Below are 23,331 nucleotides of genomic sequence, written 5' to 3'. Positions count from 1 at the left end.
CCACTTCCTAAGGTTCTTCCCCCAGATGTTTCCGCTGTGCTGCGGTCAGCGACCTGTCCTCTACGTCACGCTCTGGCCCATTGCTGAGCCCCCTTGACCCCATCCCGTCAGTCCCTGAACCAGGATGCTGATGGATCCACTGTGTCAGGCACAACAGATCCTGAGCAAAATCAGTGGTGGAGCGGGGAAAACCACTGATATCCATTAGTAGGACTTGTATCAACCTTTATAAATAACACCTCCTAGATTTAATCAGCGGACATGGTTATCCATCTTCTTTTTATCAAAACAACTTCTGATAAACACAATTAATAGGGACAATGGGATTCCTCAGCTGGAATAATTGGGTAGAAACGGTTGCGTTATTCGATATAGTGAGAGCGCAATAAAGGAGAATCCTGAATGGTTGCATAATTTATTCCACCTGCTCAATTTATGATTCAACAGTATGATTCAGACGATGCTGGTCATCACTGATGAGGCAGGGTGGCAACGTCATAGATGGGGAGTCTCGGGATTTCAGCAACCCCATCACAGGCGGCCTCCCGTAACCCAGGGCTCGTATCCTTCTCTCCAAACCCCCCTTTCAATATTTCAACAAGCTTACGCATTTCCTGACACATCCCCGTGGCCCTGTTCTGGCCCAGCCACGACCAGGAAGTCCACCCACGCTCAACAGGGGAAAGCCAGCAGGGGAAGAGGGGGAGAGCGGGGTGTTTGAGGTAAGGAGAGAGTCAGAGAGAGTCAGAGAATGAGGAGGAGAAAAGGGAAGAGCAAATCCAAAACAGATGCTTGCCTTGGTAACTTGTGTGATTCAGCATTTCAAAACGCCTGCTGCCTCTGGATCAAAACCATGGAGGTGGCTGAGAAATATGCATTCTTTGTTTCTGTGTTTGTTGTACCTTTCAGGCCACATAGCCTTCGATGTGTCTTTCAGATCAAATAAAAGCACGTTCTTCTACCTCTACATCTCCAACTTAATGCATTTAACTACTAACTATTACTTTGCCGTATCCTTTAGCATTTCGGGTACTTTTAGCTGCCAAAGCAGGGTTGATGTTAAAATATTCAAATTACATTCAAATACATTTCTGTGTCCTGAGTGAAAATGACCAGCACATTAATCCAAAAGGCCTTGTAACCATAGAAGTGAATGTTTACATATATTGTAATGCCTATAAATCAAACTCATCACTTTAACAGTCTTATCAATACACCTAAGTGTGTGTACATGAGGCTGAGCTCAACAGCACAGCTATACACTGTGATAAAAAAGAGTCAATGGAAGACAAAGTGTTTGGCCGTTGGCCAAAAGGTCAACTCTTGACCAGAGCCTGAAAAAAACATCAATTAATTATAGGGACAGATTCAAGAAAAGAGTTACAAAGTTCATATACTGAAGTCGGCTCCTCTTAAATAAGGGTATTTTCTATTTTTTATAGTTATTCAAACAAATCCTTAAAAAGATATGCCTGCATTGTCAAACGTCTCAGGCTACGCAATGACACTTTAACCTAACATCGACCTTATCAGTTGGAACTGGAGATAATCCAGAAGGGCAGCAAATGCCTTCTACAAAATAATACATTACAGTCTTAAAATAATGTGCTCAACAATCATGTAGCCAGTGCAGAAATGTGGGTACAACTATGCTGTTTAGGAAATGGAAAACCGTCAGTTGGAAAATACTGTAAAGCATGTCAAAACTGAGTAAAAACTGCTTGTGTCCAAGGGCTGAAACCTGAAGCTTAATAAAAATAAGTAAAAGGTCATAAGTTCAATAGAGATGAAACAGCCTGCGTCAGTCGATCCTTTAAAAATGTTAAATTGATGTGAAAGCACTGAAAAAAAGAATCCAGCTGCATATCTAGCTCCTAGCTTCCTATTCCGCCAACCTTTCCTGTACTCAATGTAAAGAGCTCTGCAGAGAATGGATAATCTATCGGGGACATTAGTCCGATTATTTACATAACTCTGAGAGTTATAGCCTTTTAGACAAGGCAGAACCGGCAGTTCTCTGTGGTGTCTCATTGCAGTCCAGGGGGAGTGAAAACCCTCTGTATCTTTGATACAGAGGGTTAAAGAAGTAAATTTCATATTTCTATTATGTGATCAGGATCATATTAACATTTACCCAGTCGTGGTATACAATGCTATGTGAGAATTTTGTTGTTTATTTCTTAAATACATACCTATGGACTGTTATTCAAAGTACCCAAATTGTGTATCATTTACAAAGATACAATATTTACAAGAGGCATGTTAGAGCAAAGATATGTTAAGCAAGGCAAACGTTTATGAGTTTAACTTTTTGTAGATGTCTGTTTTGTAAATACACTGCGATAATTTGTATTCAGGGGGGCATTACTGCAGTGTATTAACAAAATGTGAGATCTTAAAATTTAATTGGAGCCCTTTTTCTCAATATCAAAGTAAGGTTGGATTTTCCCTTAGAAACAGTATGAAACATTAGATATTGAACAACCAGTGTGAATTTAAAGCAGATGTTTGCTTTGGATGACCAGAATCCAATCTACTAAGCAATTATAATTTAATATCACTACAAAGTTGGTTCGGAGGGCTTAGATGAGGGTCAGAGACCGGACTCCCAGGATTAACTAAACAGCCTTTCTGGTCTCACTTGTTGCTTCACATCCACTCCTCGCAGTCTCGTTTGCGCCTCAAGGACCTTCTGGCAGAGCTGATACAACGTTGACTCAACACACACTTTCCTTTTACAACACCGGATAGCAGAGGGACAAGAAAGGCAACTGGAATTCTTCAGAACGATGGCCATTAAGTTCAGCTTCTGCGTTCCATTGGGTTCCACTTATTAAACTGTTCACACACCACTGCTGCTTGTGCATGGCAAAAGGCGGGAAGAGCAAGTCCTTTTTGCGCTGGCATCCATCCCAGACATGCTTTGTACTCTCTTAGGATGTCCTTTAGAGAAAAGATTAGCACACTACTCAGAATGCAGGACCCTGCTCCGCATGGCTCTTTGTCCACACATGGGCTGAAAAGTTGCTATTCATGAAAATGAGATGAGAGGGAGTTTAGGGGGGCAGCCCCCACCACCACCACTACCACAACCACAATGTCCAACAGAAAGACTCGGTGACATCATCAATGCATCGTAATCCATTTCAACAGAGACAAGTCTCCGCTGACATAATGCCCTCATTACATTCACATGAATTTAGGCCTCTCGTGCATCACTTTATCACTGTTGAATAACATGTAGGGACTAGGTTATTATTACTATAATCAAAACCTGATTTGAACTTCAGGTACTACATATATAGGGCCTGCCTTCTGGGGGTCAGGTGACCTACCATCTGCTGGAAGGTCACGTCTTCACTAATAGGCTCACAATTTTAACCAATAACATTTTAACATGTTTCCACACCCCTTCATGTATAGAAAGCAAAGCTGGATAGCATGCTTTATCTCTTTTGCACCCTCAAATCAATCAAGGCCCAAAGGATCAAAGCACATTATCTACCTTTTCCCCCCCGCTATTATCATGTTGAACTTGGCCATTTTCATCCCAAAAGTAAGATAATCTGAAGAGTCACTGCCATTTCAGGACGTATTTTCCCTTAATGTAAAGGTAAAAAGGTGCTGAGTGAGAATCCTTCTGAGCGGCCAACTCGCCTGCAAATACCCTTCATACTCATTCCTTTGTTATCTGTAGATAGGTGTTAAGTTCCCTGCATCAAAGATGCCACCAAGCACGCCAGCGTTTCCCTTCCAGGTGTGATCCCTGGGAGTGGAGGGATTGAGCGGATGAATATATGGGCCAATCTCCGATTAAGAAACACCATCTTCAAACAGTTGAATTAACCCCTGTAACTTTCATTACCTGGAGCTCTGAACTCCCCGGATGCCTCACCCTTCATAACATCATGGCAAAAAACCTTGCTGTGTGAACTCAAGGTCATTCAATTGAGGCTCTGCAGGAATATCTCTGGTGTTCATACTTCAATAGGAAGAGGCGGCAGAAGGGCCTGGTTAGCGTGATTATGCTAGCTTGGTGGATTTGGAATTACACAGCTGTTTCAAGATGAATTCATAGTCGCTGTGATGCGCCGTTCATGGGCACTCAACACATTGCCATGCCATTTATAGTCTGTGTTTTGCCACGATGCTGTCGAAGTTCAGTTTGAGCTTGAAAGACCCTGATTAGGTTTATTAATGTCAAGCTCTCTTCCGGGCAGCTTGACATGAGCTGCCCGGAAGATCACATGATCACATGTCTTGCATTCCAAAGCAGCAGCGATGTCACTGGACAGGCACCTCTTTCATCTGACATTGGGTCACACCTCCACCGAAACCATCCATCCCTGTATCTGATTCAACCATCTATAAAGACATCCACCCAATCCATCCATCCCTCTTCAACTTCTCTCACACTGGAGATGCAGAAGCAGTTAGTGCTACAGGCCCCTGGTCTTTGGCCCTTGAGTGTAGGGTAGGACGTCCTCCATCTATCAATGCATTGCACCACTGACCATGAGTTACTAACAACCCCCATCGGCTCAGAGACAGCCCTGACGTCACCACCCCCTCCAGCTCTTCACATGGTGGTGGGAGCGGAAGCGAGGAATCTCGGGGGCTTCTTCATATTGTGTGTGAAAAGGGTCGGTCACTGGGGCGGAAGGCAAGGCGCTGCCTGGACAATGGACATATTCTGCTGCTAGACTGGAAGGACACCAGGGTGGATCCGTGTGGACACTAACAAGTCCTGCAAACACGTGGGAGGGGGAAGGAGATGAACCCACTTGGTTCTCTGACAGAGTGTGATTGAAGAGACTTTCATACACTAGTTGTTTGTTCTTCTCAAAGTGTCCTTCTGGGCACTATTAAACACTAGGTCATGGTAATGTAGGATGGAGCCCTAGATCATTGGCTCATCAACAAGCACTCATTAGAATCACCGTATTGTAGAGTGTGGCTCTCAGAAAAAACATAATGTGTGGGATGTTTGATAGGTGAGATCAGCCTCTTGTTGACTCATGTTCTAACAGTGCACGTGAGGGACCTCAAGTTAGCGTGTCACTGAGGATAGAACAGCTCAAACGTTGCACACGGCCAATGTTATAGTTCAGCAAACATACATTTGTCACTGTGGCCCACTGTGGTTTCTGAAAAGCAGATGTCGCCATCGCCGTGGTTGCATGCAGCCTAACATCTGTCTGCTGGTGTCCGGGACCGGGTATAACCATAGAGACTGGATGGAAAATACACATTAGGGAGGCATAACTGGAAGGAGATTAATGTGTTGGCCATGTCATGTGCCATATAAGTTCTCATTTGTATCAGCTGACCAATGAAAAGTGTTAACCATGCATTATCTTGCAAATCGTAACATTCTTTTAGGTTATTTTACATTTCCTGGACTGAAGAACTACTCTTCTGAACAACTAGTTCATACAAGAGTCATGTTTCTGGCATGATTCTACATGATTAACCAGTGAAGTGTCATTTGAACATCAAAATATGGAGAGAAAACAACTTGCTTGATTTTCCTGTTATTCCGAGACGACTCTCTTACTTGTCATCTGCCCTCCGGGGTTTTTCACACAACAGTCATACTACTTTAACAGCCATTCAAAGAACTGTTTGAATGTCCTCTCAAAACCTTGTGGCCGTCTCAACCGACTAAAATAATCAGTTGTGTGGTGCGTCTCATTGAGGGTCTGGTCCAGTTGTTTCACCAGCCACACCATAAGACCAGGTGCTTCACTGCCTCACTGCTTCATTCACTGCCTCACTGCGGACATGAAACAAAAGGAACACCAGAGTAGAGCATAGTATGAAACATGTCCACACACAGCGGGTGTTTCTGTGGGACACCCCTGAAACCAGAGACAGATACGTTGGGCAGAGCACTCCCTTTTAAGAGCCATACATTCATTCCACATTCAAATCCCCTAGCCGGGGAAATATGTTTGCCTGCCTGTTAGACGTGGGAGTGGAGAAAGTCCCGAATGAGATCTTTCCGTAAGACCTCCGTAAGCTTTCAGAAATGACTTTGGTGGTGATGGTGGTGAGGGGGCCAATATGTCTGTCTAGCATGCTGCATCTGTCTAGAGAGAAGGTTTGTCGTTAATACCCCTCTCTCCGCATCCTGGGAGCTGCCTTTCTCCAACCCAGATGGCCGTCATTAAGGTGCTGCTGCCAAGTCTGGAAGTCTTAAATTTGGAGCTCAGATTCTATCTCTGAGAGACGCACATACACGCTCACTAAGTAAAACACACACACACACACACACACATTTCTCACCCTCTCTCTCTCACTAACACACTGTCTCACCCTCTTTCTCACCCTCTCTCTCTCATTCAAACACTGAGAGAGAGATGAATATCTGTGGCATATCAACAATGATAGATTGCGCTCTCTCTCTCTCTCTCTCTCTCTCTCTCTCTCTCTCTCTCTCTCTCTCTCTCTCTCTCTCTCTCTCTCTCTCTCTCTCTCTCTCTCTCTCTCTCTCTCTCTCTCACACACACACATACATATATAACATGTGTAAAGGAATCTAAACTAGGCAGGCTCAACAGATAGGCAGGCAAGCGCTGAGACTCCCTACAGAGCCTGAACGTCTCGGGGTCTACAGTCTATGTGGGCAGCAGGCGTGGTGTTTTGGGTGTCGAGGAATTCCTGCCTTATTTATCTAACCTTTGGTGGTCTGCAGTCAGCGCGTTTGGTCGTAGTGGAACCCCTTAATCCCAATAGTAAGTGACTTTGTTTGAACATACCTCTTAGGGTTTCACTTTCATCAGTTCCTAAAGCAGTTCATAAACAAAAGGATATCCTTTCATGCTTTGGACGTCCTGTCACGAGTCATTAATGACGTATTTTCCCGTTATGGAAATGTATGTCAGAGAGAGTTGGCTTTGTCGTTGACCACACTGACACCAATATAACACATTTGTTAGGCTCTATAACCAAACAATTGTTCTAATATTAGGAAAATAGTCATCCCTGCTCCATGCGTGTGTGCTGTGTGCCCATTCTGGGGCACATCCCGGTCTGAGCGCACGTGACGGCGAATGGAGCTCATCCCGCACACATCCCTGGACGCTGGGCGTTACGTGTGGACAGATTGTGGAGGGGAAAAAAGCGTTTTTAAATAGGTTTTCAGGTCTGGTGTACCATTATAATCAACAACGGTACTAGTAGGCATGTGTGTTATTACATCTAGTAGGGTCACATTTTCAAAGATAAACAGGACCGACCCTACATGATGGCTCGCTCGTGGTAGTTGGAACTTGAACAGGCTACTAAATCAGTGTGGACATTACTCTGTCGTAACATTTATCCAATGTGTTGCTTTTATTATCGTCATGGATAATGGTATTAATGTTAAAAAGCAGATGTATTCAAAGTTAACGTTATAATTGTTCAACTCGACATTGTTCTTACCTAAAGCGGGGTGAGTCCTTAATGCAGTCTTCAAAATCCACCGTCATCTTCGGTGATATGATTAAGGGCACCTTTAAAAGAAGAATTTCATTTCCTTCGCAGAATGAAAAATGTCCGTATTTAAGTATCCGAATGGACGATCCTCGATGCTCCTCTCCCGAAACGTTCACCCGTTCCGCTGAACTCCGTCTACAGCTCGAGAGCGCCGGACGGGAGCGCTGGACCGCTGCATGGAAATGAGCAAGGCGGTGACGTCACACGCTGGCTCACTTGAATGAAATCAATGAAAAAAAACAACGATACATCTGAGAGCAATCGGTGTGATGCCAGTCAACGAATCCCATCTGATGGAAAGGTTCTGGTCTATGCTGATCTGATTCACTCATTATATCTCAACGATGCTAGGATGATGACATGTTTAGAAAACAGCTCAATGATCCCATCTCTTAGTAATTTATTTTCTTGCAAATGTAAACTTGCAGGGCAAACTTAAAATAAAAAATATTTTGCACAAACACACATGAGACGAGCCAGACCCATCCAATTGAATGATTTCATGGCACTGTATTAGTCATTGCGTATGTTTCAACTAGAGGCTGTTCATTTCCGCTCTATTGCCCTAAAATAGAGGACATGATTAATTCAGTGGAAGCGGGAAAGCAGGATTAGAAGGGATGCTCAGGATTTCTCTCCCGGCTTTATAGAGCACCTTTGTTCTGTCCTCTCGCTCGCTTTGACAGGGCGTGGCCCCTCCTTCACTAACCCCTTGATAACTTCATCCACTGATATGCAGGATTTATATACAGTATGAATATTACCGGACGATAATGTCCTTCCTGCCAGGGAAAACAGGTGTGGTTAGGTCTAGCCACAGAGACATAAGTCACAAACAGGTTCTCTCTGTCCGCTCTCGCTCTCTCTCCCCCTCTCCGTCTCTCTCTCTCTCTCACCATTTCTCTCTCTCTCTCACCATTTTTCTCTCTCTCCCCCTCTCCCCCTCTCCCCCTCTCTCTCTCTCTCTCACTCACCATTTTTCTCTCTCTCTCTCTCTCTCTCTCTCTCTCTCTCTCTCTCTCTCTCTCTCTCTCTCTCTCTCTCTCTCTCTCTCTCTCTCTCTCTCTCTCTCTCTCTCTCTCTCTCTCTCTCTCTCTCTCTCTCTCTCTCATTCACTCTCATTCACTCTTTTGATTTTCATCCTCTCAGATCAAAGCCTCTACTGCTTCTATAAGAACATGTAGTCAGCAGTCTGCTGATCCAAAAAAATCAGGGGAAGGAAAGACTTGGGAGGAGACCAGGATAATGGAATCTACCCCCTGGTTCAATTCAGTCAGAGGTTGTATGTGGTCCGTTCATGCAAGATGGAGAAATTCTCTCTCAGGTTTGAAGGGTTATCTCCTCTGCCTTGACTGCTGTCGTATAGGACTTTGAAGATCCAGCCCTATTTCAATCCTTATGGATGATGGCTTGATTGGAATGGTTGGATCTATAGTATAATAGATCCTAATAAATCTTGGATATCTGCAAACATACCTTGACACATTCATGTGTTCATATCGTGTTTTCGTTTCCACATAACCTCGCTGCTGACATGAACTACTGTGCGGGTGGCAAAGATCTCATGACAGCAGCACACATCTGAGCCCACACCAAGGGAGGAGAGGTTGGGGGACTGGGGAGGTGTGAGGTGCCACGGCAGTCATTGATCGTTGATGTCCTAACCCCCCTGCTGCTGTTGTTTCCAGTACAGTAACCGAGTGGGGTCTTGAGGGAGCAGACAAGCAGGCGGCTCCAACGAGGGGCCTGTGAGGAGGATGGTTGCCTGAATGCAGGGGTGGACTGGCCATCTGGCACACCGGGCATCGTCCCGGTGGGCCGTTGACCCAATGTGGGCCGGTCCGGTCCGCTATGTTTCGTTTTTTTCTCTCTCTCTAAATTCCCTCCAATTAGGCCGGCCAATTGGCTACAGAGGGCTAGCAGTGTGTTGCCAGCATCGACACATATTATTGGTCTATGTTTGTCATTGTCAATCAATCATGGGCTGACAGGCTCAGAGAGCCCTGACAGTGCTGTCAATCACAACACAAACCAGGGTGGGCGGGACCTCATGGCATGGGCCGGAATCGTGGGAGTCCGCGACTCCCACGAGTAAGTAATTCATGTCTTAGACTTTTTCTCGCAGCTACAGATAAAAAAAAATAATTCTCTATTTATGGTTTCACAATGACTGAGTCACAATTGAAACAAATGCGTTTCAGCTCTAATGCTGCTACTGTCTGTAATATGTTTCTATTTAGATTATTTGTCAGGATATTTTGTTATTATTGTCCGAGTCTGGTTTTAACTAATGCTGGGCTTACACAAAAACATTTTCCCATTCACAGACTAAAAACTGCAAGAGAGAAATTAGCGTTGGATCAAGTGTGATATTTAACAAGCGTTTTGTAGCTATGTAGATATGGGGGATGGAGATTCAGCGACCACAGGATGTCCGTTAACTTCCTGTTCAGGTTTCACACCTTCCTTGTCAACAGCACAAGAGACACAAATAGCAATTTGCACTGCTATAGCAGGATGTATGTACTTGATTAAATTGTTTTAATAAAGTACGTACAGGGTTCTTCCCGTTCGTCTCGTCCCACCCCTAGTGCTGATAATGTAGTGGGCTGGTCTGGACAGAAAATGCCAGGGCTGAATTTTTGTCCCAGTACACCCCTGCCTGAATGGCTGTCCACTCGAATTTGGACTTTGGTGAAAAGGCCTCCCCCTGGCAGCCATGAGCAGTGAATGCAGCTGGAAACACATGGGGGGCGGGGGGGGGGGGGGAGAGAGAGGGAGAAGTGTGGGTTTCTAGGAGGGTGACCTACTTTTGCTCACTCTCTCTTCAGCGCTCTCTACTCCCCCCCCCCTCCCCCCCCCGCCTGTTTGAGTCTGCTTGAGAGTGCTGCAGGCAACCACACTCTGAGAGCGAGGAGTAGCTGCTGCACCCGTCTCCGTCGACGGCGGCAGGTGCAGCGCCTTGTTGAGCAGTGGTTACCGTGGAAGCAAGGCTTCACTCTGTATTCTGCATGATGCATATGCATGCATCAATGGGCTTGTATCTCCATGCATTTTATTGTTTCTTTGTAATCTTGCATTTAGAACATGAAGGTGATCATGTTGCTTATTGAGAAGAAGTCAGAACAAAAGAGAGTGGGAGAGACAGAGGATAGAGTGAGAAAGATCCCAGAACATGATCTTGAATTAACGCAATCATAAGAATGGATGCAGTGTGTGTAGGCTCAAGTTTAACTTAATAAACTGGGTTAGTGGATCAAACTCATTCAATGTAAATTGAAATACAATAGAAAATCCCAATGGGATCTTTGAGCTTCAATTGTTTCATTAATAATCAACATGTAAATATGGATTACCATGATTTACCACCAATGAACCTGCTGAACCGTGCTCCATCCCACTTGGCCTTTGCCTCCTCTGCATTTGAAAGCACATTGGACCGAGAAGCACCATGCAGTCATGCTAACATCAAGTGATGACTTATTCAGCTCGTGGTCCTTCTCCAGCTCTTATGATGACTACTGACCCCTGGGGCCGTCAGCAGCACTCCCATTATATCATAACCGTAGCACAGTGGTCACAGTTGACCAACTTATAGCATCACATGGCCCATATTCGTGTAAAGTTCTGTCGTCCCCTGAGTTATGAATCCCATTCAAAGTAACATGGTTTTCTTTGTAAATCTACGGTCGCCATCTGAAAGACTGGCCACTGCCCTCATTGATTGAATTGTAATTTTTAAATGATTGCATATATATATATATATATATATATATATATATATATATATATATATATATATATACATACCACACTATTCGAAATGTGCTGATATGGTAACACAGCAAAAGTCTTCTTGGAGATGGTGAAGCTAACAGTCATTTGAAAATGTTGGCCATTGTTTTTTTGGCCTAGAGTCTGCTGTGTGTGAACAGGGTTGTGCTTCGCCCTAATCACTTGAAGAGCAACATGCTCAGAGGGGAGTAACTCATTAAAAGGCTACTACTGCATTGAATGCTGTCCATGTTTGGCAACAACACCCGCCTTTCATAAAAGCCAACAGGGGAAAGTAAAGGATCAAAGAACTGGACCAAAGCAAAACAATGGAACGCATTTTGGAATTTACTTCCGAGACAGTAAACAAAAGAATCAGAACCAGGCTAGACATTTAAAGTCCCATTTGACTTGCTTGTTTAGTGCTTATTTAAACATATATAACAGATACTAAATTCTCTCTCCAGAGCTTATACAGATAATTGTATTCCCTCAATGAATCAATGTTCTGTAGCCTTTTGTTATCTGCTCAGAAAATAGATTGAAAAGTAGTTTGGATTTCGAATAACTATAATATAATATAATATATAAATGTAATATAATATAATAACAATTTATTACCACACACAAATTAAGCCAATCATAGGCTTATTGTCCAAATTGCAGGCATGATCAACAAATGAAGGAACCCACTTAATCTGGACACTGTTTAAATTGGCTATAATCTTCTAACACTTTCAGGTTGTTTGGGTCATTAATAGAGTTTGCGTTTTTAAATGGATGGATGTGGCTTCATGGCAACCTTCTCTTTCTATAAAATATTTCTTATTAAGGGCCCACACGCAAACCAACACATTCAGTTCTAAGTTCTACAAACATTTATTTGAGAACGGGTCAAAAATTGTATACTGGATTTGTTAATGCAATGGAAAACTCCGTACCTTGCATAATAGCAGAAAAAATCGATACATAAGATGCACAGTGGCCTAGCAATGAAATATCAATTATGCTCACGACGCGATCATACTTTATACTAGGCTATATTATTTTATGGCGCCATCTAGTGAGGAAACAGGCATTGTTCACATTTTTACCAAAATAGGTTTTTATGGAAAACAATAATCCGATGGTTCAATAACTAACTATTGCATATGGATGAAGAGGCAATTAAGATTCAAAATATTTCTTAACTAGTGTTATATACTGGGATTAAGTTACAACAAAGGTAAACGCTCTGATATTACTTGGTGTGTGTCACTTTCAGTTCTTCAACTCTATTTCCTGCCTCAAAATGTTCCTCTACACTACACCCCTATATGCAGTCACCCGCTGAACATTGCTGAACATTGCAATCCGGACTACAACACTAGTTTACATACATAGAGACCAAGGGATCATTACGATACTGAACTGGACTGGGAGTCAGAGTTCCTCAGAGATTGGGTAAGTACACCATACTGGTGGATTGATGATAACAAGCTTCCATTTGACTTTAATCAAAATGTATATAATTTTTTTTATTTAATCTAAAAACTATGTTTACGGTTGTTCAACAGTGTTGTATTGCATATAAAATACCAGCCATATATGTTGAAATCATAATTTCCCTTATCGTATCATTCGGTGATCTATAGGCCTACTGCTGGCATAAATTCCAATTTCCAACCAAAATATCCAACAGCGAAGAACACCATCTAAAACCCAACCACAACAAAACAAACAGGCAACCAACCGGCCGAGCGACAACATGACCTCCTCCAACTGCACCGAGTCGTCGTCTGGTTACCAGTACCACCTCTTCCCCGTGGTCTACAGCGTGGCCTTGGTTCTAGGGCTGCCCGCCAACCTGGTGGCCCTCTTCGTCTTCATCTTCAAGGTCATCCCGCGCACCTCCTCCAGCGTGTACATCATCAACCTGGCCCTGGCCGACACCGCCATCCTCCTCACGCTGCCCTTCCGCATCCACTACCACCTGAACCGCAACCGCTGGGTCTTCGGGGACATGGCGTGCCGGGTCACCGGCACCCTGTGGTACGCCAACGTCTACATCAGCATCTGCTTCATGACCTGCATCTGCGTGGACCGCTACGTGGCCGTGGTGCACCCCCACCGCTACCTGAGGTTCAAGAACCCCCGCTACGCCGTGGCGGTCAGCGTGCTCCTCTGGGCGGTCCTCGGCGTGGCCATGCTCAGCTTCATCCTCCTGGGGCCGCTGGAGAGCGACCCGGTCAGCTGCTTCGAGAAGTTTGCCAAGGAGGAGTGGAGCGGCCGCCTGATGCACTACAGCGCGCTCAGCCTGGTGTTCTGCTCCCTGCTGCCCTCCGTCATCATCCTGGTGTGCTACCCGCTGGCCATGCGGCGCATCTCCCTCATCCCGGGCAAGACGTCCCACAAGGCCCGCAGGATCATCCTCACGGTGCTGGCCATCACGCTGCTCTGCTTCCTGCCCTACCACGTGGTGCACCTGCTGCACCTGCTGCGCAGGATGGGGGTGATCCGCGGCTGCGCCACCAGCGCCGCCATACACTACGCCCGGCGAGTGACCCTGGCCCTGGTCAGCCTCAACACGTGCCTGGACCCCTTGCTCTACCACGTCACCAGCACACACTGCAGCTGGAGCCCCCTCAGGGGCCTGTGGACGTGGTATAGGGCACGCAGGTACATTGGCGTTTACACTCTCCCATGCATCAGCCCTACGGTGAGTTGAGGCGGGGGACAGTAGCGTGTGTAAAACAAGCCAAAAAAGCCACAAAATAGTTTTTTCCCCCAAAAAACATTTATTCAAACGGTGGTCTGTACAATAGAAAAAAAAAAATTATCAATACAGTTGGACAGAAAATGTGTGTATCTGATGTTAATACATGAAATGTAATATAAAAAGACAGTTAGTTTGCTGTCTTAGCACAGTACCGAAGGAAGACCCTTCTTAAGCAGGGTGGAAAGGAAGCTTCCAAGGTCTTCATCCTGTTAAGAAGTCACAGAATTGTCTGAAATTAGTTCAGTGAGAATGTTTAGTTCAAGTAGAGTGTACTTTTTAAAAAAAAATTAAAATCTCAATTGTGTCGCAGTGAAGGAAATTTTCTGTAAAGGACAGCTTTTAATGGATGGTGTCGTTAATACATTGTGTAGCTATGGAACGTAATAAAGAAGAAGCACTTGTATAGTTTTATTCTCCGTCACAAATTGGTTGCTATGTAAAGAGCATCAGTGCTACGCTTTAAAAAATACACCGCCTCACACAAAAGACTGCAGTTGCTGTTCACCCGATTTACTTCATCTTTCGTGACAGTCGCCCATGTTCGAAAATTTGGTTCCCAGTCCCAATGACGCAATATACATAAACAACCCTGAAACTTTATGCAAATCTAAAAATGCTTGATCGGTAATTTGGAAATATTATAATGACTCACTGCATGCAGACAGCGTCTACTAAAACAGACATTGAGAGTGGAACTTTCCTTTGAACCACAACTTCCTCTACCTCGCACGGTTCCGAAGGTGACTACAACAGAACACGATCGCCTGTTTACATTAGTTACTGCTGTCACATTACTAGCCACTCAGCTCTCTGCTCACCTGGTAGCTCCAGGACAGAAGCAGAACCTTGGTGTTTGGGTCTTCGGTGGAGGAAGACACTTTCACCACGATGGACTCCACCATGACAGACATGCTGTCGGGGAGGTGTTGGGTCGTGTAACCTTTAAGTACACTGGAGGCAAGAGAAAAAAAGACGTGTGGGTGTACAGCAGATGGGTACATAACCACAATGTGGCACGCTTACCACAGGAAACGACATGGAACCAAATAACAAGTGTATTTATGTTGCTTAAACCCTCCCCCCTACTGGGGGTGGGTTTAATCAATACACATGTCATTTGATTACACCAACACTAGATCTGAGACACCCACACTAGCTCTGAAACAAAGTTCTGATAGACCCACACCATTTCTGTAACGTCGGCTGTGCCAGCCAACAATGAAGAAGATGAAGAAATGAAGAATACAATGAAGAAGATACAAAGTAGAATATAAGAGGTGGGAAGGTTGTTCTAAACAGAGGCGTGATTCCCTGCAGAACTAAACGCTGTAGCCTGGCCCGTTGTTCAGCCTGCGGCTCTGGCCCTCGTACCTCTTCAGGTGCATGTAGATGCGATGCAGGGTGTCTGCGTCGCTGTGCGGGTCCTGGAGCTGCACCCGGCACGTGAAGCGCAGGTGGTGTTCGCTGAGGCCCAGCTCCTTCATGGCCTGCTCCGGGGACACCAGCCTCAGGCTCTGCAGGGAGAGGGGAGGAGAGGCAGGCTATGGGTTGTCGATCGGCACCTTGTTCACATCGTTAATATAATAAGGATGAAAGCTGCTTAAGGAGAGAGAGTGCGAGCGAGATCCCATCCCTCCCTGCTCCCTCCCTCCGAGTCTATTTGCCATTTAAAAATTTGTGAAACTGATGAAAGGCAAGATGGATTTGATCAGGGAAGAGTAGTCTTGATGGGTCCGAAATGGGCCAGGAGTAGATGTTAAAACTGAGATCCTCAGATAATCTTACCGACAGCACCTTTAATGTGACACAATTTTTACAGTGATTGATACATTGGCCTACGTTAAAAGAAGCAATAAAGCATATTGGTGGATAAAAACGGAATGGTAACGAGTCTAACGACAATGAATGGTTCTCTCAGTATTGAGATGGAACACCTACATTCTCCTTCATGATCAGGGTTCCATGCATGGTGCGAGGTTTCTTTGGATCAGGTAAGGTACCTGGGGGATATGGAGAATACATACACAGAGATTTTGTTGAACGATAACATAAGTCCTCCATAGCAATGGGCATGCTAAGAACAAAACTGTACCACAGAAGTTTGACAGAACTTGAATGTAACAACTCCGAATATACACGTTAGGCAAACCTACCTCCGAGGGACATTTCTCTTTTTAATAGGTTTAGAGAAATATCGACCGGGACATTGGGATTTGTAGTCACAGTTGTCGTCTCTCCATTAGCTGGCATGTAGCAGTCTATGCCTGTCAAACAAAGAAGGTATGGACACTAAAAATGCAGCAGAAAACGATCAGTTTTGATCAACAAAAAAAAAGGACAGTACAACGATAGATATTAGCCTAGATATAAACATATATATTAAGATATAAATCCATGAACAGAAATTGTCCGGGTTAACCTTTTTCTAAGTAATAAGTCAGAAAGGTATGCTTAAGATTAATAGTCAATACAATACTGATACGAACAGGAGACAGAATTCTAATCAGGTGTTTTCCTGATGGTAATCAATGTAGGCCAGGGTGACGGAGCCGCTGACGGTGTTCCCACTTACTGAACTCCTGTTCGATCTTGCCTTTGAGGAACTCCATCTTGACGGCCTCCCCGTGCACCAGCAGCATGTTGCGGGGCTCCGCCATGCGGATCAGCTGCATGATGCCCTTGGCGTCCGCGTGGGCGCTGAACGACATGTACTCTACCTGCAGCTTCACCTCCAGCTGCAACGCACACGCACACACAGTATGTCATAACACTGTGAATAACATATTCAGTCATTGCTGAGGAGTTCCCGAAGGTACTGTGAATATAGTGAATTACCCACAGGTGTGCATCATCCAGCAGAATGTCTTTGAATTGAGGGTTTAATAAATGTGTAATGTGTACGTAGAGGGATTTCAAATAAAAAAATTTCTCTACCGTTGATCTCCCTTCGAGCTCCAGTTTGCGTTGTCCGTTCAGGATCTTGTGCCCGATCGTCCCTTGCACACAATACCCCGGCATGATTACCTGTAGAAAAACAAGCATTATAAGTTGATCATACAGTTTTTGAAGTAATCTGCTCTCCTGTTCCGTGTATGTGCGAGAGGGAACAAAACCAGGACTCACCATGTTCTTCTCGTTGCCAGCCCACTTCTTGAAGATCTGTAACGACTGGCCAGCGTGCAGCATACCCGGTGTGGCAAACACCACCTAGAGAGCAGATTCAAATAACCATGTTTATGAGTGTCAAAGATAACTCAGAACAAGGTCAACAAAAGTATGTTAAAGGTGCTTTAGGTACGATTAAAGAGCTATAATTTCAGGGTAATTTCTTAGAAATACCGTAGCCATCAATTTGCTACTATTGAATTAATGAGGATATCAGTTCTGTTTGATTTTGACCGCTTTTCAATGTCTGATCATTTAGGGACCTTCACCGTGATTGGTGATTTATCGCTCCCCCACAGGAGCGTGAATGCAACACTTCTCAATGGTGGAAGTACGTAGAGAGGGAGGGGGTGTTTTTTCTGGCTTGTATCTATTCAAAAGGTTGCTCTCTTCTGCCCTCTGTCTATAAATCTCTCAAACCATGAATGACATGTTTTATTCCATTCGTGTATTTATTATGAAACATTCATCCCAAGTAACTCACCATAGGTCCGGGGTTATCTGCGTAGGAGCGGTCAAAAGGTTTGATGTGCTTGAATTCAAACATGTTCCTCTGTACAAAGGTCTTGCGGATCTTCTGGTTGGTCCACGTGATGAAGAGCTTGTAGTAATGGTTGGCCTTCTCCGTCATTCCCGTGGAGAAGTAGATGGGGGCTTTGAGGTTCATTCTCTCCCTGCAGTATGAGGGCCAATGGAGGTGGTATTATTGTCATCATCATAAGCCTTATGTATCATTATGACAGCGTAATATATACCACGATACATACAACCCATGCTTTGACACTTTGACACTAGCTCTAAAATTACTATGTTCCTTCTTATTACACATTTTTGATGATGCATTACACATGATTAACTGAGTAGAATGAAGGATATTACCAAAAGGTCTCCAATAGGATGCACAATTCCTGTGCTCTCCCAAGTGCAAAAACTGGAATAAGAACCTAGAAACATGAGACATGGTATAATTATGAAAACGGCCAAATAAAATGGGAAATTCAAGTAAAGTGATGACGAGCATGATAATATAAAAACATGCTTCCCACAGAATACAACTAATTTGATAATGTAAAGTCAAATATAAGAAAATTATAAATGTAACAGTCCTCTAATCAACTAAATCCTTACAATGAGCTCACTGTAACCAAATACCTAAGGGGGCTTCCTACCTTGCCCCCTCGTTCCACCGTCTCGTGAACCTTCTTCAGGAAGTCCCTCTCCCTGCACCTCTTGGAGTCTCGGATGGTTGTGGCGTAGGTGGACTCTGAGATGAGGAGGTCCGGACGGCACTTATCAATCCACGCAGCCCTAGGTTGATATTGCAAAGCACATAACGTTCAGTGTACAGCATGTGGGTCATTAGGAATAGACTCAACTGGTGCTTCGTCAACAACACTTACCCTAAATGCCTGTCTGGCGTCATGTTGTAATCTCCCTAGAGATGCACCACAAAAAAAAGACATTGCATGGTTATAATTCAAAACAAGAGTAAGAAAATCAGCATATTCCTGAGTTCTTCTTCTTCTTACGCACAGTGTATACCACAGACTCGGATCCCACTTTGATCTGCACCATAGCAGCCCCCAGAACGTGACCTGCATAGTAGGCCTTTATCTCCAGCTCCTCGTCCACCTGCAAATCAACAGATAGCACTTCATTGTCCATCCCAAGAGTTGAGTGTGTGCAGCACGCCATCGGGTGGCTGGGATTTGGGGAAAAAACAAAATCATATCACCAACGCACCTGGACCGTCTGGTGGAGATTCAGAGGTACGACTTTCTTCATGCAGTCCTTGATCATCTGGGAAGTGAAGAAGTTGGTCTCTCCCTTTTTGTCCACTGTGATTTTACGGAAGTCTTCTAGCAAAATGGGGCAGATAGCTTTGGTGGGGTGCGTCATGTAGATGGGTCCGTCGTAGCCCACCATCTCACTCATGTAGGGGAGAGCGCCGCAGTGGTCCAGGTGGAAATGACTAGGAAGGAACGGATGTGAAGGCAGTGCAACTCTATTGTAGAAAAAAACTTGGAAAGTAAAGGTGCACACAAGCTTCTCAGCACATACCTGATAATCACACAGTCCAAGAATTCTGTTAGCCGCCCATTCTGCGTGATATAAGAGAAGTCCGGGAATCGCCTCTAGATTGAAAAGGCAAAGTCGATTTATTTAGTAATTATATTTGCTAAAATATGTCTTCCTTATCTTTTCCAAACCGATGTCCTCTTCAACTTACATCATCATTGAAGCCCATGTGCATCCCACAGTCCAGCATGATGTTCTTGCCACCAATAGAGACAAGGATACAGCTGCGGCCAACATCCTGGCCGGCTCCTTATGGTAACAAAGTGAGTAGAGAGACATGTTTAGCCGATCATAATTGATCACTATTGCATAACGCAAGAAGGGGAGCAGCGTTCCAATTGCAAACAATGATCCTATCGAACTAACATGTGGATGTGATGTTGAAGGATACGTGCAGCTGCTAGCTCACATTACTTACCGAGTGGTGTGACCTTTATTTCAGGCATCTCGTCTAAAGACTCTGAGTTATAAAATAGATTAGAACCTTCCCTTGTTAGATAATCCAATCTTTGTTTACAGAGAATAACATCTAACTTCAGTACATTTTGTCACTTCCATGTAGCTAATCAAACTCTCTTCTGATTGGTGGAATAGACAAACGCGTCGCTGCGTCAGAAGTGTGCGCACTAGTAACCGGGATCAAACACCGGAACGGTTCTGTCACCTGCCGGAGATGTGAGCTTTTCCTCTGGTTCTGAACATTTTATGAGTTATAACCGTCTAATATCCTTATGACATATTAAGGGTAAGGGAAGTATCATTTTCGTTGTTTAAATCGTATGGTCCATTAATATGTTGACTATTATTCCATCTGCAGCACTTCCGTAAAGACGATCATGGCTGGTTCTGCTGTTATAGAAGAGCAGAAGTTCTCCCTGCAGGAGGTTCTGGACACTTTCAAATTGTGTCTCTCGGAAAACCAAGACGTCTACGTTGAACACTACGTTGCTGGTTGGCGTGGCCTCGTCAAGTAAGTATTTCAGGGGCATAATACCGAGGAAACGTAGAGCTACCTTATGAATTATGGATCAGATAAAGGTAATTTGACCATGGTTATAGTGATATAGACTACCCGCTTTTATGTGTACCTCATAGCTGCAATAACTGAATTACTTGATCAGAATATTCAGAACAGAGGTCAGTATATGCATCCTTTTCATTGCTAGTCAAGATGAACCATTTATGGGCCATTAGAAAGGCTACTACGAATCCATAGCAAGAGCTCAACACATCTCCCCATTTGTTTCCTTAACAGGTTCATGAACAGCTTAGGAAATGTCTTCACCTTCATCTCCAAGGACGCTGTCAACAAAATCCAGATCCTCGTCAACTTCCTAAACGGGGAGAACGGCTCCCACTACGTCACCATCCAGTCCATGGTGAAGTACGAGCTGGACAACCAGCTGGTGGACCTGGACAAGAGGGGCAGCCACCCGGAGTCAGGCAGCCGCACCTTGCTCCGTCTCCACCGAGCGCTGAGGTGGCTGGAGCTCTTCCTCGAGCGTCTGCGCACCAGCACGGAGGACAGCAAGACGTCGGTCATGTGCGCCGACGCCTACAACGAGTCCCTCTCCCAGCACCACCCCTGGGTGATCCGCAAGGCGGCGGGCATGGCCTTCTGCGTCCTCCCCGGGCGCCCCACCTTCTTCGAGGTGATGAACGTGGGCGGCGCGGAGAAGGTGGTGGACATGCTGGGCGACGCCGTCCCTATGATCTCCAAGGTGTACCAGATCACGGAGGATCTGTACTCGCAGAATAATTTACTGGAGTTACCTTAATAATGGGACATGGGTGTGAAAGGAGAGGTGACAGGCAGGGTTCATGTTTCAAGGTTCTTGTCAACTTTAGTGGGACAGTTTGTACTGCAGACTTGCCCTTGATCAATTTTAACAACTCAAATTCTATTGCATTTGATGTATTATTAAACATACTCTGGTGACACTAATACTACTCTTATACAATGCCGATACAATGATTGGGACTGTTTTGATTATTATCACACTTGTTTATGGTCTTTATATGTATGTGAAGGTTTATTTAATTTGACGAAGACAGTTTATTTTATAGTTTCACTAAATCTTTACTCAATTGTGTTTGTAACAATCGTTTTTTAAAAGCTGTTAACATTTTTATTAAAAGTATTACGAACCGAATGGTATCATCAGTTCAGGAAGCTTTCCATTAGTGAGCAGATACACAAACCGACCAGCAGGGGGAGCCTTCTATTCACAAGTGGTCGTCAAGGTTACCAGACCTTTTTGTAACAACTAGTGCTGAACGGAACTAGCTCAGCAGGAGCTCAGCTACTTTACCGAGTATAACTTAAAACTCGGCTGAAAACAACCTTCAAACATAAACCAAGGTATTCAATTTCGAGTTCAGTCATGTGTTCATACCAAAAAACGATTTACTTGCAAACCTAAAAGACATTCAATTATCTCCGTCTATTGTAAACAATAAGATACGAGGGCCTGACGTCACGTTCAACTTTCGAGGAGGCTCATATCTGGTCTATTTTGAGCTCAACCCATAGGTTATTGTGGTAGTAGGACTGATAGTTATATGTGCTCACATGGTACACTGATAGTCATGCATGAATAACACTTTAAACTTGTTATCCTTCTCACCCAGACCTAACCCAAGAAACAACTGTGGGGACTCATTTGTTTATTTTTTGTTTTAACATTAAAACAACCAAATCAGCACTTAAATGAATTCAACACGTCCAAAATCCTCAAAAGGACGAAGCAGGCCCCCAGCGGACCATACTGTGCGTGATACCAGAGAGCACGTCCAGAGTGACCACCACCTGGCCGTGGGGCACCAGTCCGACGGCTGCATCAGGTCCAGGTCAGACTCTGTGACCGGGATCACCACGCCGCAAGGCCAGGACTACACAGCAACACCGCTGCAATCCGTCCCTGCTCGGCTAACACTCTCCCTGAACAAATACAAGGTGCTTCCATCCATAAAAAAACCGTCAGATGTTAGCCACGCCCTTGTCCCAGAAATGAAGACATCCAAGATTAAACTATGTGATCATGTCATCGCTCAGCAGCGAAGGCATAGTCATGGAGAACCAGGTTGTTATGCCGAGAAGACCCCGGCAAAGACCCAGACTGCGACCCGGAGTAACCCTGAAATAGGCCGGGTTGCCCCTGCCCCTAACAAGCCTCCTGACCCAGTCATCATGGAGTCCAGAGACGAGACTCCTGCCGTTGTTGCTACAGACCAGTTGCTTCTAGCTATCAGAGCACCGTGTGGCAGGAGATTTCAGCAACACTTTTCCTATGCCGACACCCTGCAGACACTCATCACTTGTGCAGAAGCCAGAAATGAAACAAGCTACTCCGAAGCCTTCATTGAAACTATGGATGTGCCTCGAAGGAGCTTCAGGAGATTGGACATGACTCTGTCAGAGTGCTGCATCTTCAACAGATCAGTGCTGTGCATCTCTCAGGAGAGACACTCGGATATTGCCACAAGCGTAGTTGATAATGGGTAATTATGTCACATTCTAAATGATGAGCCATGTATGGAAAAATTTACCCGTGATCCAAAATTTGAAAGGCAATTGAGAAATGATTTTTGCTCACACACTAGTCACAAGGCAATACCATAGTACACTGTCCAAAGAGCTGGCAATGTGCCAGACATGTCACTGTATCTGATCAAACTGACTTAAACTATTATACTCCCCATTGCCGCTGGTGAATACAAAGTCCATCTTCAAGACTTTTGAATGGCATCGAGCAGATATCTGCACTAACCTGAATCAAATACTAAATCTTAAAACGCATCTAATCTTATTGCTATCTGCATATTCTTAATGAATCCATAATTGTTGATTAACAATAAGTGGTTTCCATTATTCGCTTGGAAGCAAACCCTTTAGTGTGGATATCTGGCATGTTAGTAGCAGCCCAATCAATAATACACAACTTGGTGCAGAAAATTAACCTGTAATGGACGTTTGAAGTTCAAAATATTTTTTTTGAACTGTATTTTCCCAAAAGCACAAATGATATTGCCGTGTTTTGTTCAATAAACCATGTAGATTGCCTGATGTGTCA

The 23,331-nt window shown here is 44.4% G+C and overlaps 5 protein-coding genes across 9 annotated transcripts in view; 3 read left to right on the top strand and 2 right to left on the bottom strand.

The window, feature by feature from the left end:
• acap3a (ArfGAP with coiled-coil, ankyrin repeat and PH domains 3a) overlaps window positions 1-7,681 on the bottom strand; it is a 55,332-nt gene extending 47,651 nt beyond the window's left edge. The window contains exon 1 of one of the 2 annotated variants that reach the window (XM_030358153.1): window positions 7,429-7,681. In XM_030358153.1, coding sequence (XP_030214013.1) covers window positions 7,429-7,475 — 47 coding nt within the window. In that variant the 5' untranslated portion in view covers window positions 7,476-7,681. The remainder of the gene's footprint in view (window positions 1-7,428) is intronic. The other variant, XM_030358144.1, reaches the window with a different exon arrangement.
• A 4,863-nt stretch (window positions 7,682-12,544) lies between these two features.
• On the top strand, window positions 12,545-14,425 carry LOC115543164 (lysophosphatidic acid receptor 6). 3 transcript variants are annotated; one of them, XM_030355701.1, is made up of 2 exons: window positions 12,545-12,699; window positions 12,980-14,425. In XM_030355701.1, exon 2 carries the CDS (start codon window positions 13,004-13,006, stop codon window positions 13,961-13,963), a length of 960 nt encoding a protein of 319 aa, XP_030211561.1. In that variant the 5' UTR covers window positions 12,545-12,699; window positions 12,980-13,003; the 3' UTR covers window positions 13,964-14,425. The 3 variants fall into 3 exon arrangements, with proteins under 3 accessions (XP_030211561.1, XP_030211559.1, XP_030211560.1); XM_030355699.1 differs by having other exon boundaries at window positions 12,938-14,425; XM_030355700.1 differs by having other exon boundaries at window positions 12,891-14,425.
• On the bottom strand, window positions 14,012-19,704 carry ints11 (integrator complex subunit 11). Its single transcript, XM_030355692.1, has 17 exons — window positions 19,677-19,704; window positions 19,410-19,507; window positions 19,241-19,314; window positions 18,923-19,151; window positions 18,713-18,811; window positions 18,580-18,614; window positions 18,349-18,487; window positions 18,059-18,123; window positions 17,664-17,853; window positions 17,138-17,221; window positions 16,949-17,038; window positions 16,587-16,749; window positions 16,168-16,278; window positions 15,953-16,014; window positions 15,386-15,528; window positions 14,833-14,965; window positions 14,012-14,220 (listed from the first exon to the last, which is right to left on the bottom strand). Exons 1-17 carry the CDS (start codon window positions 19,702-19,704, stop codon window positions 14,155-14,157), a joined length of 1,809 nt encoding a protein of 602 aa, XP_030211552.1. The 3' UTR covers window positions 14,012-14,154.
• Window positions 19,705-19,833: 129 nt separating this feature from the next.
• Window positions 19,834-21,411, top strand: cptp (ceramide-1-phosphate transfer protein). Of its 2 annotated transcripts, none has more exons than XM_030355703.1 (3): window positions 19,834-19,933; window positions 20,076-20,228; window positions 20,514-21,411. In XM_030355703.1, the coding sequence occupies exons 2-3, from the start codon at window positions 20,095-20,097 to the stop codon at window positions 21,034-21,036; spliced, it is 657 nt and encodes a 218-aa protein (XP_030211563.1). In that variant the 5' UTR covers window positions 19,834-19,933; window positions 20,076-20,094; the 3' UTR covers window positions 21,037-21,411. The 2 variants fall into 2 exon arrangements, with proteins under 2 accessions (XP_030211563.1, XP_030211564.1); XM_030355704.1 differs by having other exon boundaries at window positions 19,885-19,949.
• A 3-nt stretch (window positions 21,412-21,414) lies between these two features.
• Window positions 21,415-23,321, top strand: ubxn10 (UBX domain protein 10). Its single transcript, XM_030355702.1, has 2 exons — window positions 21,415-21,620; window positions 21,890-23,321. Exon 2 carries the CDS (start codon window positions 21,969-21,971, stop codon window positions 22,761-22,763), a length of 795 nt encoding a protein of 264 aa, XP_030211562.1. The 5' UTR covers window positions 21,415-21,620; window positions 21,890-21,968; the 3' UTR covers window positions 22,764-23,321.
• Window positions 23,322-23,331: the final 10 nt, after the last annotated feature.

The sequence above is a fragment of the Gadus morhua genome, chromosome 1 (genome assembly GCF_902167405.1).
Source record: "Gadus morhua chromosome 1, gadMor3.0, whole genome shotgun sequence".
Lineage (NCBI taxonomy): Eukaryota > Metazoa > Chordata > Actinopteri > Gadiformes > Gadidae > Gadus > Gadus morhua.
The sequence above is the reverse complement of the archived record's forward strand: the minus strand, read 5'-3'. Positions and strand labels throughout refer to the sequence as shown.